Source organism: Nerophis ophidion, linkage group LG21 (assembly GCF_033978795.1).
Source record: "Nerophis ophidion isolate RoL-2023_Sa linkage group LG21, RoL_Noph_v1.0, whole genome shotgun sequence".
Taxonomy (NCBI): Eukaryota; Metazoa; Chordata; class Actinopteri; order Syngnathiformes; family Syngnathidae; genus Nerophis; species Nerophis ophidion.
Genome location: NC_084631.1, coordinates 43,824,510 through 43,839,098, shown reverse-complemented (window position 1 = coordinate 43,839,098; position 14,589 = coordinate 43,824,510). Strand labels below are relative to the sequence as shown.

General features: G+C 41.5%; 1 protein-coding gene across 7 annotated transcripts in view; it reads right to left on the bottom strand.

Moving 5' to 3' along the window:
* hivep1 (HIVEP zinc finger 1) overlaps positions 1–14,589 on the bottom strand; it is a 196,635-nt gene that overhangs the window by 9,655 nt on the left and 172,391 nt on the right. For all 7 annotated transcript variants that reach the window (XM_061882709.1, XM_061882705.1, XM_061882708.1 and 4 more), the window contains 3 exons: positions 3,302–9,024; positions 3,095–3,228; positions 2,848–3,023 (listed from right to left, as the gene is read on the bottom strand). In XM_061882709.1, the coding sequence (XP_061738693.1) occupies positions 2,848–3,023; positions 3,095–3,228; positions 3,302–9,024 (6,033 nt within the window). The remainder of the gene's footprint in view (positions 1–2,847; positions 3,024–3,094; positions 3,229–3,301; positions 9,025–14,589) is intronic.

The following is a 14,589-nucleotide window of genomic DNA, read 5'->3' as shown; positions in this document are numbered from 1 at the left end:
AAACCTCACTTTTAATTTCCCCTCCCAGCAGCCGAGCCAACTTGAAGCAACCGTGCAATTCTCCATCAGGCCATACTTGCCAACCCTCACGGATTTTTCCGGGATACTCCCAAAATTCAGCGCCTCTCCCGAAAACCTCCCGGGACAAATTTTCACCCCGAAATTCAGGCGGAGCTGGAGGCCACGCCCCCTCCAGCTCCATGCAGACCCGAGTGACGTGTCGACAGCCTGTTTTCACGTCCGCTTTCCCACAATATAAACAGAGTGCCTGCCCACTGACATTATAACTGTACAGTTCTTGGCTTCTTATGTGGGTTTATTGTTAGGCAGTTTCATTAACGGCCTCCCAGCGGGGTAACAACACACAACAACAGCAGTCACGTTTCTGTCTACCGTAAAGCAGTTTGTCTGCCGTAAACAGCAATGTTGTGACACTCTTAAACAGGATAATACTGTCATCTACTGTGCATGCATATGTGGCAATAACATCTACGGCTTTTAGAGCAGTGGTTCTCAACCTTTTTTCAGCGATGTATCCCCTGGGAACATTATTTTTAATTCAAGTACCCCCTAATCAGAGCAAAGCATTGTTGGTTGAAAAAAAAAAAAGATAAAGAAGTAAAACACAGCACTATGTCATCAGTTTCTGATTTATTAAATTGTATAACAGTGCAAAATATTGCTCATTTGTAGTGGTCTTTCTTGAACTATTTGGAAATAAAGATATAAAAATAACTAAAAATTGTAGCTGAGATAGGCACCAGCGCCCCCCGAGACTCCAAAGGGAATAAGCGGTAGAAATTGGATGGATAGCTGTAAATATACTCCTCCCCTCTTAACCACAGACACATATACATATATATATATATATATATATATATATATATATATATATATATATATATATATATATATATATATATATATATATATATATATATATCCATCCATCCATCCATTTTCTGCCGCTTATTCCCATTCGGGGTCGCGGGGGGCGCTGGCGCCTATCTCAGCTACAATTAGGCGGAAGGCGGGGTACACCCTGGACAAGTCGCCATCTCATATATATATATATATATATATATATACACACAAACTAATATATAACACAGGGTTTCTTAACCTTTTTGACCTCGGAGCCCAACCTATCCACTACAGGGGGGGTCTGGGCCCACTCAAATATTAAAATTTAATTAATATTATTCAATATTCACATTCAATAACTTTGTCTGACCTACTTACAGTTTAAAAACATGTCAAAGTACATAAAAGCATGTGTTATTAATAAAGATGATTATCTATTTAACACACAACTTAGGTCAGGCTGATTAAAAACATTTTCACTAACAAAATATACTGCATAACAAATGACTCAAATAACTGCTAACAAAATACATGCCAATACTATTATGTTGTGCTAAAATACATCAACTAAATGAAAAATGAATAGGTTTTAACTAAAGTGTCAATACAATTTAAGTGCAAGTAAAAATACAGCTTCACCGTCATCATCATCATCATCATCTTCCGCTTATCCGAGGTCGGGTCACGGGGGCAACAGCCTAAGCAGGGAAACCCAGACTTCCCTCTCCCCAGCCACTTCGTCTAGCTCTTCCCGGGGGATCCCGAGGCGTTCCCAGGCCAGCCGGGAGACATAGTCTTCCCAACGTGTCCTGGGTCTTCCCCGTGGCCTCCTACCGGTTGGACGTGCCCTAAACACCTCCCTAGGGAGGCATTCGGGTGGCATCCTGACCAGATGCCCGAACCACCTCATCTGGCTCCTCTCCATGTGGAGGAGCAGCGGCTTTACTTTGAGTTCCTCCCGGATGGCAGAGCTTCTCACCCTATCTCTAAGGGAGAGACCCAAACTCATTTGGGCCGCTTGTACCCGTGATCTTATCCTTTCGGTCATGACCCAAAGCTCATGACCATAGGTGAGGATGGGAACGTAGATCGACCGGTAAATTGAGAGCTTTGCCTTCCGGCTCAGCTCCTTCTTCACCACAACGGATCTGTACAACGTCCGCATTACTGAAGACGCTGCACCGATCCGCCTGTCGATCTCACCATCCACTCTTCCCCCACTCGTGAACAAGACTCCTAGGTACTTGAACTCCTCCACTTGGGGCAGGGTCTCCTCCCCAACCTGGAGATGGCATTCCACCCTTTTCCGGGCGAGAACCATGGACTCGGACTTGGAGGTGCTGATTCTCATTCCGGTCGCTCCACACTCGGCTGCGAACCGATCCAGCGAGAGCTGAAGATCCCGGTCAGATGAAGCCATCAGGACCACATCATCTGCAAAAAGCAGAGACCTAATCCTGCGGTCACCAAACCGGAACCCCTCAACGCCTTGACTGCGCCTAGAAATTCTGTCCATAAAAATTATGAACAGAATGCGTGACAAAGGACAGCCTTGGCGGAGTCCAACCCTCACTGGAAATGTGTTCGACTTACTGCCGGCAATGCGGACCAAGCTCTGGCACTGATCATACAGGGAGTGGACCGCCACAATAAGACAGTCCGATACCCCATACTCTCTGAGCACACCCCACAGGACTTCCCGAGGGACACGGTCAAACTTTAGTCATAATTTTTGCGCTTACGAATCTTCTCCATGACTTTAGCTTCAGACTTCTTCTGTTTGTTTGATATTTTCATTACTGCCACAAGTGGTGAAAAAGTGTATTACACCTCTGCACCCCATACAGACCACACCCATATGGTCGCACCAGAACTTGTGATGTTCATTTAAAAGCATGTTAGATAAGTTACCTAAACCTTACCTACAGTATAACTAAAGACTTTACTTGACTTTTAGTCATTGGTAAGCAATCCGGCTCTCACCTTTGGTCTTGAAGGAGAAGTTGCAGTGGATGCAGTGGTATGGCCGAACATCAGAGTGGGTACGGATATGTTTGCGCAACATGCTGGGCTTCTTACAGCGGATCCCGCATTCCTCGCAGATGTATTTACCGCGCCCTCGCCCGCGTACGTAAACGTACTCTTCGTTGGATTTGTATCTGTAGAAATACAAGAGATAAGGACCTTTGCCAAAAAAAACATTAAGTTGAACCATACTTTAGAAACCTACCCGCCATCAAAGATTTTGATCCGCCTTGGTTCTGTTTTTGATGCCACCTCCTTGTCTGACTCATTGCTTGAATGAGTTTCTGTTTGCACTTTACTCCTGCTCTCCACTGATAAAGTCTTCTGGATCAATGGCACCTGTGGAGGCATGCAAAAGTTACACGTATTTATCCGTTCCAACAAAAACAAAACTGCTGAACTGTGTCCTTACCCTTGGCATGACATCTTTGAGCTTGCCCGAGTAAGACAAGATGTCCGACTTCCCGGTGGTTCTTATCGCAGAGGTGTAGTGGATTTTTTTGGAGGTGTGTTTGGAGTCAAGTAGGGACATGGCCACCTTTGTGGGCAACCCGAGTGGGTTTGGATTGTTTGGGTTGACTGCCCATGCAGCGTAAGCTGAAGTCTTCAGGTCACTCTGGAGCACGTGAAGTGGTTTTCTCTTCATCAAGAAGCACCAGGTGAACGTGGTGGTCGTCTTCAGGCTGGGGAAGGAAAGGCGATGGCTGTCTTTCGCGTAAAACACGGAAACGGATGTGGTCGGTTTTACTTGACCACCATGGAAACTGGAAGGTCTGATTGGTGATTTGACCGGATTCCACCTCTGCTCCTCCATTTTCTGTGGCGTCTTCTGAGGGTTATTAGCTGGCGTGGGGAAAGCCTGGCGATCGGGTGAAGTATTTCTAGCACGGCCAGCCTCTTCGGGAATAACTTTGCTTGCGTCTTTCTCAATACTGGTGCTGTCAGGTGACATAGGCTTGACGTCGTCAAGGTCCTTCTCGGTGTCCGTTTTAACTTGGGGAAAAGGAGGGGCCTCTGTTTCGATAGGACTGTCCGCCGGTTCAGTGGTGCAAACCTGCCTTACAAGCGTCAGTTTCCGCTGTCTGGTCACTTCCGATAAATTGGAATTGAGATAATTGACAGATCTTCCGTCAGTCAGGCAGGCCACGCCGTGCTCGTCCTTAGCCCGTTTTTGATGCTTTTCCATGTAGATATCCAAACTGTTGGCAGGTGACAGCATTCTTTTACTTGAAGCAATGGGCTCCTGTTGGGGGCATAAAGTCACTGACGATAGTTTCTGTGTGCAATGTAAAGAGCTCGGACTCGACACTCTTTCCCCATTCTTGTTATTAATATTAACAAATTGAGTGCAACCCTTCTTTACACCTGGCGCAGTATGAGTTTCAGCATCTACAAGATGAATGGATGGAAAAGCATTCTTGCCGGAGACCGAAGGAACAGTGTGCATTTGCTCATGAGTTATGAGGATCTGGGGCAATGGAATACCACCTGATTGCGTGTGATTGTTTGACTCCCTCCTCTGCTCACCGTGCAAAACAACAGATGTGTTCTTAACATCAGAAGCATGCTGATCGGGTGGCGCGGTACACACTTTTCTGAGTTCATCCGATGGTTTCGGAATGCTCAAAATCGGATTGGCAACGGGCATTGTTAAAACTGGCAATGCGACGTGAGACCCATGTGTGCTGGTGAAAGAAAACATTTGACTTGGTCCTTGAGTAGGACACTGCAATTGGTATTTGGGCACATAACATTTCTTTTCTTCTACGTCAGCCGGCTTGTTTCGGGCATTGTCACCACCAACTATGATCTGGCTCAAAGGTTGCGGCACCTTTTGGCAGGTTTGCATTTTAGATGTTTGATGCCAAGGGTGTGGAAGGCCATAGATCTGGGTTTGCTGTGTTGTGCTCCCCAGGTTGATACTTTGGATCGTTTGCTCATTTCTTTGCAGGGGAATTTCTCCAGATTGTAGGAGGACAGGTTGGGCCAAGGGAAATCTATTGACAATTTGAATTTGCTGGCATCTATTTTGGTTTGCATTTGTATTTGGAGCTTTGTCGAGGGTGATGACAGCCTTCCGTACAGGCTGCTGATTATCTGGGCATATTTTTAGAGACATTTGACGAACTAATGGGCCACGCCTTCTTTCAATAAGTGGAACCTGGATTGTTCCACTTTTAGGCTGCCCAACAGGTGATGGGCCTCTCTTGGGGGACACATTGCCAGAGTCAAAAGACTTGCTACGGTAGTCACATGAAATTTCCACAGAGGGTTGGGTACAGGTAATCTGTTCGGATGCAGCACGCCTCATTGCTCCAGGTACACCAAGTGTACTGAATACTTTGGGTTGACTTAGCTGCTCTGGAATTTTGTTCATACATTCTACTCTTGATGGACTCTCTGACCGGGATGCTTCTTCTCTGTCAAAGGAGGCTGAAATGCTGGAACAGTGTGAGAGAGTACTATCTCTGCTCAGGCTGCGGGAGAGACTGGACTCAAAGCTTGATTCACCCGAGGAGTGGTCCATTTGAGCGAGACGAATTCTTTTCTTTTTTGGTGGGAGTTTTTCAGTGGGTAACTTTGACAAACTCTCGCTTCTTTGTGGCCAGTTGAACTGATCTGCGGGCTTTTCTGTTGGCTCAGATGTCTGTGCTTCGTGTTCTCTGTCAGGTTCCTCTGTGACTAAAATCTCAGGAACTTGGATGTTGTTTTGACGAACTAGTCGGCACTGATGGGAAGGGGTAGAGATTTCCCCAGTTGCAGCCACTGTACCATCGGTAGATTGCTCCATTCTTTGATTTCCATAATCAGCTTCTGTAGTTTTCTGGTTTGATAACTTGTCATGGTAGTTGTTATCTGATGATGTATCTGTTTTGGATTTCAGAGGATCCTTTTCATTGCTGTCCAGAGGAGAACCTTTTTCTGTAGATTCTGTCTCAAATGAACTGGGTCTGCTGAGAGAGTTGGTATGTCTGATGACTGAAGTACCACTGCTTTGCCTCTGGATTTCCCCTTTAGTGCAGGTGTTGATCTGTGTCTCTCGGATTGGGGACAGTCTAGAATCTGAAGAACTTTGACCTCGAGCTACGAGCTGAATTGGAGGTGGCTTTGTCTGGTTAATTTTGGGTTGAATGTCCACCATTACACCATGCTGGGGAAAACTTTGACTTGCCAGGGCTGTTGGCAACTGGCCTGAATCAAAACTAACCGAACACGGCGGATTTGTGTCAGTTGGAGATTGATCGTCCTCATCTCCGACACTTTTCATTTTCCTTCTCTTCCTGATTGATGTCTGTTGATCCATTACTCCTGATCCAGTAGCTGATCTTGGAACTAAATGTGTCTGTGTGTTGGCATGAAAAACATCTTGATCACTTTCTTTAACAACAACAACAGGCTTGTGTTTTGGCCCGTGAAGTTCCGAGCAGTAGAATTTCTTGTGAGTTTCAAAATTCTCTAACTTTCTGTACCGGTTTCGACAAGTTTCACACTCATACATCGTACCTTTATTTTGCTGAAATTTTCTTTGTCTTTCTTGACTGTACTCAAAAGACCGACTTCTCTGCATTGATTCTGTGCTATTGTTTAGAGCATGATAGGCATCATCCATCGAGCGGACGGTAGGAAGTCTGTGCCCCTCACTGGTGGAAAAGTCCTCCACTGCTGCTTGTCTGACTAAAGTCCGGGAATGTATTGCTGGATTGGGGGTAGAAGGTGCGGATGAAAATACGTCATCATTTATTGTACTTTTCTCATCAAAAGAATGACATATTCGTAAAGGGTGGGCCAGGTGAGCAATATTAAATGGAAGAGCAGAGTGTCCTGGTGTAGTCGGCATAGAGTTACTCCTTGTAATCGGTAAACAATCCATAGGGGGGTATTGAGAAGGTACAGAGAGAAGAAAAACTGGCTTCGATTTGTCTGTGGGAGTGAAAGGCGACTTGGGAATGTCTGAGCTGGAACTTGACCGCCGTCCTATTGGTTTAAGATCAAACTGAAAGGAGTCTTTAAATATGTAGGATTTGGGAGAGTCAATGCTACCTCTCCTTGACAGAGAGGTCCTCCTTGGTTTAACGCTGTCCAATTGCTTGTTGTCAACCACTGCCTCATTGTCCGAAATCAGCTTTGAAATTCTTTCTTCCAGAGAAAGGGTTTTAGTTTCTAACGGGGGACGCATCTGTCCATCTGTTACTTGCGATCTTTGCTCTGCTACCGCACGCATTACTGTAGAAATTACAGGAGGGGCAGAAGACATATCCTTTTTGGATAGATCAATGTCAGCTGGGGGTGTTATCTTCACAAATGGACTAGGTGGACTCATTGCCTGGTCGGCACTTTCAGAGCGAGAGAAGTAGCCGGAATCTGTACTTCCCAAACTACGAGGGCTCAGTAGACACTTTGCCTGTTGCTGTTGTGAAAAGTCTGTAGCTTGTTGCCTCTGAAGCTGGGCATGTCCACTTAAAAGTGGAGATTTACATTGCTGGTCTTCATCTTCACTCACGGTATCGAGTGAAGGACTTGTACCAACCACCTCTTTCAGCGATGACAGGACCGTGATGTTTGATCTCAGGTTGGCAGTCGGGAACTCTCGTTGGCGCTGCGACGCGGCTTGTTCAGGCGCTGCACCTGTAACTCTTGGGCTGTCTGCCCTTAAAGGAGACACATTAACTGGGTAAACGACAACTTTTGGCAGCGCAGCCGTCACTTTGGGCTCATGACTTCTCTGAGCTTGGGTTGGTTTCATTGAATCGAACGCAGCTAATGAGTCCGCCTCCCCGAATATTGCTTGGGCTGTACCGGCACTCTGTGAGCTATTTTCAGACAAGGCTGCTGCACTGCTCTGCGATGAGTCTGGATCCAGGTCTACAGTGCTCCCTTCTTCATCACTGTCCCCGCTCTCCTCTACCTCGGAATGTGTTCCCAGGGCTTTGTCGGATTCTTGTGGCAGGAGCCCACCTCCTGACTCTGAGCGTGCAATGAGACCAAGTTTTATAGCGTGAGCGTGGGATTTCTTGTGCTTATACAAGTTGCTCTTGGTTTTGAAAGAGAAACCGCAGGTTACACACGGGTATGGTCTTTCTCCTGTGTGAGACCTGATGTGTTTCAGCAGCACGCTGGGCTTTGCACACGGCCGGTGGCAGTACTCGCATACATACTTGCCGGGCTTCTTTGGCTTTTGGTCCTTAGAAACATGCTCGCCGCCAAAGTTCATTACAGTCGTAAGCTGAACGTGGTTGTTCCCAGGTGTAACCGGCACCTGAATGGCGCTGGGAACAGTCGCAGAGAGCGACCGGCAGGTGTGCACAATTGGGGGTTGACTTTTTGGCAAAGCATTTGAGCCTGAGGGAGCGGGTACATGAGTTAGAGCAGGCGGTCCAGTATTAAAGCTCATGTGAATGCTTGGATTTTCGGGATTAGAAACAACGGGAATAAAATGTTGATTTGCAAAGGTCAGAGCCTCACCCTGCGTGGATGCATGTACACTACCCTGTAACGGTGCTGCAATGCCAATGAAATGACCCTGTTTGTCAATATAATACGTCTGCATAGGAGACGACTGAGTTTGAAGACCAACATTGGCGGCTGGCATGTTGGACAATTCCCCAGTGTGCGGACCTGAGACCGGGAAAGACTTTTTCCTCTCGGCAAGTGTAAGCATGTCAGGCTCCATCGCTTTCAGCAGGACATCAAGTGGAGCGCTGGTGTGGTACGGATCTTTGTCGGTTTTATCAACGCTACAGTTTTGGGTGTCACGGTCTTTCAAAGAACTCTCCTCTTCTTCTGCCGGTTCCTGTGTCGGAGGCGTTGGCTTTGATTCCTCTTGCTTCAGCCTTTCGTGGTCAGCGACGGATACCCCTTCTTCAGGGGGTGGTTCAACCGGTCGGGCATCCTGTGACTCGCTTTCCCCAGTCGGTGATGTTGAATGATGATTGGAAGTCCTGTTGGAAGCAGGGGAGCAAGAGGGTTCCTTTTCCTTAGAGGATCCTCCTTGGTCAGCAGTTTCAGGAGTTTTCAGCTGAGGAGGTTTTTTCACCGGGGATTTAGGAATTTTCTTCAGCTTGTTTTCCGCGACAACCTTTTTCCTCTTCAGGCCTTTGATGTTGTCTTCAATTCGTCGACTGCTTCCAGAAGTCCCTATGGGGGAAAAATGAACAAGTTTTCAAAATCCGTTATTGTTCGGCCAAGTAAAGCACAATAGTCTTGCAAAGTTAAAGAAAAAAACAAACCAAAAAAGATTAAGGACCAGGTTTTCATAAGCTCCTGAGAACCAGCGTCCTCTGCAGGGTACTTTTGTGTTTTGCATTACTGGGCTATTTTTCTTTTCTAAAATGTGCAACGCTGACAAAAGAAGTCGACCAAAACGAACGTTCACTGCATAGGATGCTGGTTTTCAGGAGGATATTGTGTGCAAGCTTTTGATGGCTAGTGGTTAGAGTGTCCACCCTGAGATACGTAGGTCCTGAGTTCAAACCCCGGCTGAGTCATACCAGAGACTATAAAAATGGGAGCCATTACCTCCCTGCTGGACACTCATCATCAATGGTTGGAATTGGGGGTTAAATCACCAAAAATGATTCCCGGGCGCGGCCACTGCTGCTGCCCACTGCTCCCCTCACCTCCCAGGGGGTGAACAAGGGGATGGGTCAAATGCAGAGGACAAATTTCATCACACCTAGTGTGTGTGTGACAATCATTGGTACTTTAACTTTAACTTAACTTTATCAACACAATATATATATATATATATATATATATAGTGGAAGGGGACGTGGCCTGCGGACCTGCAGCGAAGCGGGGTGTGCCAGGACCGGCTTCGAGATCAGCGACAGGTGAGTAGATGGCCCACCTGGGGGTGTTTAGCTAATCACCTGTCGCTCTGTTGAAGGCAGCAGGCGGAAAGTAGAGGGGGTGGTTGATGGTGGAGCACGAGCACGAGCGAGAGTAAGACCGACAAAAAGACAATTGCTGAAAAGCACAAAGACGATTAATTGCAGAAATAAAATATTGTTGTAAACCTGGAAGAGTTTGGCATGGTGATTGGTGGTCCGAAGAACCCGGAAGTGCAAGTATTCCATATATATATATATATATATATATATATATATATATATGTATGTATATATATATATATATATATATATATATATATACACATATACAACAGTATATATACATATACATATATACATACACATATATACATATATATATATATATATATATATATATATATATACATATATATATATATATGTACATATGTATGTTTATAGATGTATAGATATACATATACATCAATAAACATACATATGTACATATATACGTACATACATACATATATATATGTATATATATATATATATATATATACATACATACACGTTTATATATGTATGTACATATGTATGTTTTTTAATGTATTTAAATATATATATATATATATATATATATATTTAAATACATATATAAACAATATACACACATATAGACACACACACACACACACACACATATATGTGTATATTTGTTAATATAGTTATATATTACGAGTATGTGAAAGTTTACTCCTACCCTGTTGACGTCCCTGATGATCTCCTTAAAGTTTAGTAATCAATCCTAAATATCAAGCAGCTAAAATGCTAAACATGGATAACTGTAGAGAGAATGTTTTCCTTTTTCCCCAAAATGCACTATAATGGATTTAAATGGAAATATTTATATTATTTTATGGTGCTTGGACATTTTTTCTTTTAAATATCCACAAAGTTCAATAAGTGGGTTGTGTTGACTTTTTGTGGCCTTTTTTTTTTTTGCACCATGACTAGGGAAGCTTGTTTGGATCGGGTCGCATTGAATGAGATGGGGTGTACAAACTTTTTGGCATGTACCGTATATGCTTTTTTAAATCTTGGTACTTTCCACAGGCCACATTTTGGGGACTAGGCTAAACCCTGAAAAATACTTAAATTATAAGCTTGACTGATGTTTAAGTAATATGCACTCCAAATCTGGTATAAAATACTTCAAATAAGAAGGATGATCCCCCAAGAGAACACGAAAATGTGTGACTTGTCAGATTTAAGAGAGCCGGCAAGTCAAATGTTCCTCCTCTGTTGACATATTAACAAAAAGGGCGTGATCTTCTTCAATTCGGTTTTTGCAATTTGAACAGGAGTGTTCGAAAAGGCCTTGTGGGATGACACACCCGTCCGTGCCTGTTCACGCGCTCTATTCATCCTATGTTGGCGTGACGCAGGGATGCTTACATAACTCTAATAGTCACCTGTCTCAGTTTCCCGCCTTGCAAAGGTATGTCCCCGAGATTAAGTCTTAGTTCATTCACGGCGTTTGGCGTGATTGGCGCGAGGAACGCCTTGTCCTTGCTAATCCAGTATCTACGCCAAGCGTGCAGCCTTCGCAGCGTCACATAATAAACAACAACCCGCTAATTTCCCCGTCAAAACAAATAGATTTTCCATGACACATGCATTTCTGCTTGTATGGACCAGCAGGTTTTCCAATGTAAAAATTGTATTATATAATGTATTTTTTTTATTATATAGTTCAATTTTTTTAATATATAATATATTTTTATTTATAGTTTTTTTTTCCAACTGACTACAAATAAATATGTTAGTTCAAAGTAGGGTGAAAAAAACAACTTTATTCACATATGAAATTGCTTGCAAGAACAAAAATAAATACTATCAATTAGAGATATCCGATAATATCGGATTGCCGATTTTATCGGACGATAAATGGTTTAAAAACGTAACATCGGAAATTATCGGTATAATACATTTTTTTATTATATAATATATTTTTATTTATTTATTTCATTTTATTTTTTAATAGTTTTTTTTTTCAACTGACTACAAATAAATATGTTAGTTCAAAGTACGGTGAAAAAAAACAACAACTTTATTCACATATTGATTTGCTCACAAGAACAAAAATAAATGCTATCTATTAGAGATGTCCGATAATATCGGATTGCCGATATTATCGGCCGATAAATGCTTTAAAAACGTAACATCGGAAATTATCGGTATGATATATTTTTTTATTATATAATATATTTGTATTTATTTATTTTTTATTACATTTTATTTTTTAATAGTTTTTTTTTCAACTGACTACAAATAAATACAAATAAATATGTTAGTTCAAACTACGGAGAAAAAACCAACAACTTTATTCACGTATTGATTTGCTTGCAAGAACAAAAATAAATGCTATCTATTAGAGATGTCCGATAACATCAGATTGCCGATATTATCGGCCGATAAATGGTTTAAAAACGTAACATCGGAAATTATCGGTATGATACATTTTTTTATTATATAATATATTTTTATTTCATTTTATTTTCTTAATAGTTTTTTTTTTCAACTGACTACAACTAAATACTAATAAATAGATATGTTAGTTCAATGTAGGGTGAAAAAAAAACAACTTTATTCACGTATTGATTTGCTCACAAGAACAAAAATAAATGCTATCAATTAGAGATGTCCGATAATATCGGATTGCCGATATTATCGGCCGATAAATGCTTTAAAAACGTTACATCGGAAATCATCAATATAATATATTTTTTTATCATATATTTTTATTTATTTATTTATTTCATTTTATTTTTTTTATTGTTTTTTTTTTTCATCTGACTACAAATAAATACAAATAAATATGTTAGTTCAAAGTACGGTGAAAAAAACAACAACTTTATTCACATATTGATTTGCTCACAAGAACAAAAATAAATGCTATCTATTAGAGATGTCCGATAATATCGGATTGCCGATATCATCGGCCGATAAATGCTTTAAAAACGTAACATCGGAAATTATCGGTATAACAATTTTTTTTATTATATAATATATTTTTATTTCATTTTATTTTCTTAATAGTTTTTTTTTTTCAACTGACTACAACTAAATACTAATAAATAGATATTTTAGTTCAATGTAGGGTGAAAAAACAACAACTTTATTCACATATTGATTTGCTCACAAGAACAAAAATAAATGCTATCAATTAGAGATGTCCGATAACATCGGATTGCCGATATAATCGGCCGATAAATGCTTTAAAAACGTAACATCGGAAATTATCGGTATGATACATTTTTTTATTATATAATATATTTTTATTTCATTTTATTTTCTTAATAGTTTTTTTTTTCAACTGACTACAACTAAAAACTAATAAATAGATATGTTAGTTCAATGTAGAGTGAAAAAAAAACAACTTTATTCACGTATTGATTTGCTCACAAGAACAAAAATAAATGCTATCAATTAGAGATGTCCGATAATATCGGATTGCCGATATTATCGGCCGATAAATGGTTTAAAAACGTAACATCGGAAATGATCAGTATTATATCTTTTTTTTATCATATATTTGTGTTTATTTATTTTTTATTTATTCATTTCATTATATTTTTTTAATAGTTTTTTTTCCCAACTGACTACAAATAAATACTAATAAATAGATATGTTAGTTCAATGTAGGGTGAAAATAAACAACAACTTTATTCACATATTGATTTGCTCACAAGAACAAAAATAAATACTATCAATTAGAGATGTCCGATAATATCGGATTGCCGATATAATCGGCCGATAAATGCTTTAAAAACGTAACATCGGAAATTATCGGTATCGGTTTCAGAAAGTAAAAAGTATGACTTTTGAAAAAAACGCTGCTGGGCGCAGGGAGAAGTACGGAGCAGTCCCCGATTTTTTCGAGGGACTCCCGAAATCTCAGTGCCCCCCCCGAAAATCTCCCGGGGCAACCAACCTGCCGAATTTCTCCCGATTTCCACTCAGACATCAATATTGGGGGCGTGCCTTTAGGCACTGCGTTTGCGTGCCGGCCCAATCACATACAGTAATATCTACGGCTTTTCACACACACACAAGTGAATGCAAGGCATACTTGGTCAACAGCCATACAGGTCACACTGAGGGTGGCCGGTCTTTAAAACCCTTCTTAAGACCTACCTCTTCTTGCTGGCCTTTGACCTGAGCTGAGTCCGCCCACTAGGCCACCAATTCTAGTCCCCATCCCCTTCGCTTTAGTAGTTTTAGTTAATGATTAGGGACCAAATGTCCCTTTGAGACAGAGGATCCTATTGTATTTCTAAGGTTTTATTATTATTATACCGCCGCCTCTTTGAGCTGTAATTTGACCCCCTTAACATGCTTCAAAACTCACCAAATTTAACACACACATCAGGACTGGCAAAAATTGCCATCTAATAAAACAAAACAAAACCCAAAACTCAAAATTGCGCTCTAGCGCCCCCTAGGAAAAAACAGATAAAACTGCTTGTAACTTCCGTTAGGAATGTCGTAGATACATGAAACAAAAACCTAAATGTAGGTCTGACTTAGACCTAGATTTTATACACTGACATCCTTCAGCAAAAATCAACAGAAAGTTGGCAAAAAACCCTTCAAAACAAAAGTTTCCTAAAAAAAATTCGTTTTTGCCTCTTTGAGCTGTAATTTGACCCCCTTAAAATGCTTCAAAACTCACCAAACTGGACACGCACATCAGGACTGGCCAAAATTGCGATCTAATAAAAAACCAAACCCCAAAACTCAAAATTGCGCTCTAGCGCCCCCTAGGAATAAAACACAGACTAAACTGCTCTTAGGAAGAAAACACAGACAAAACTGCTTGTAACTT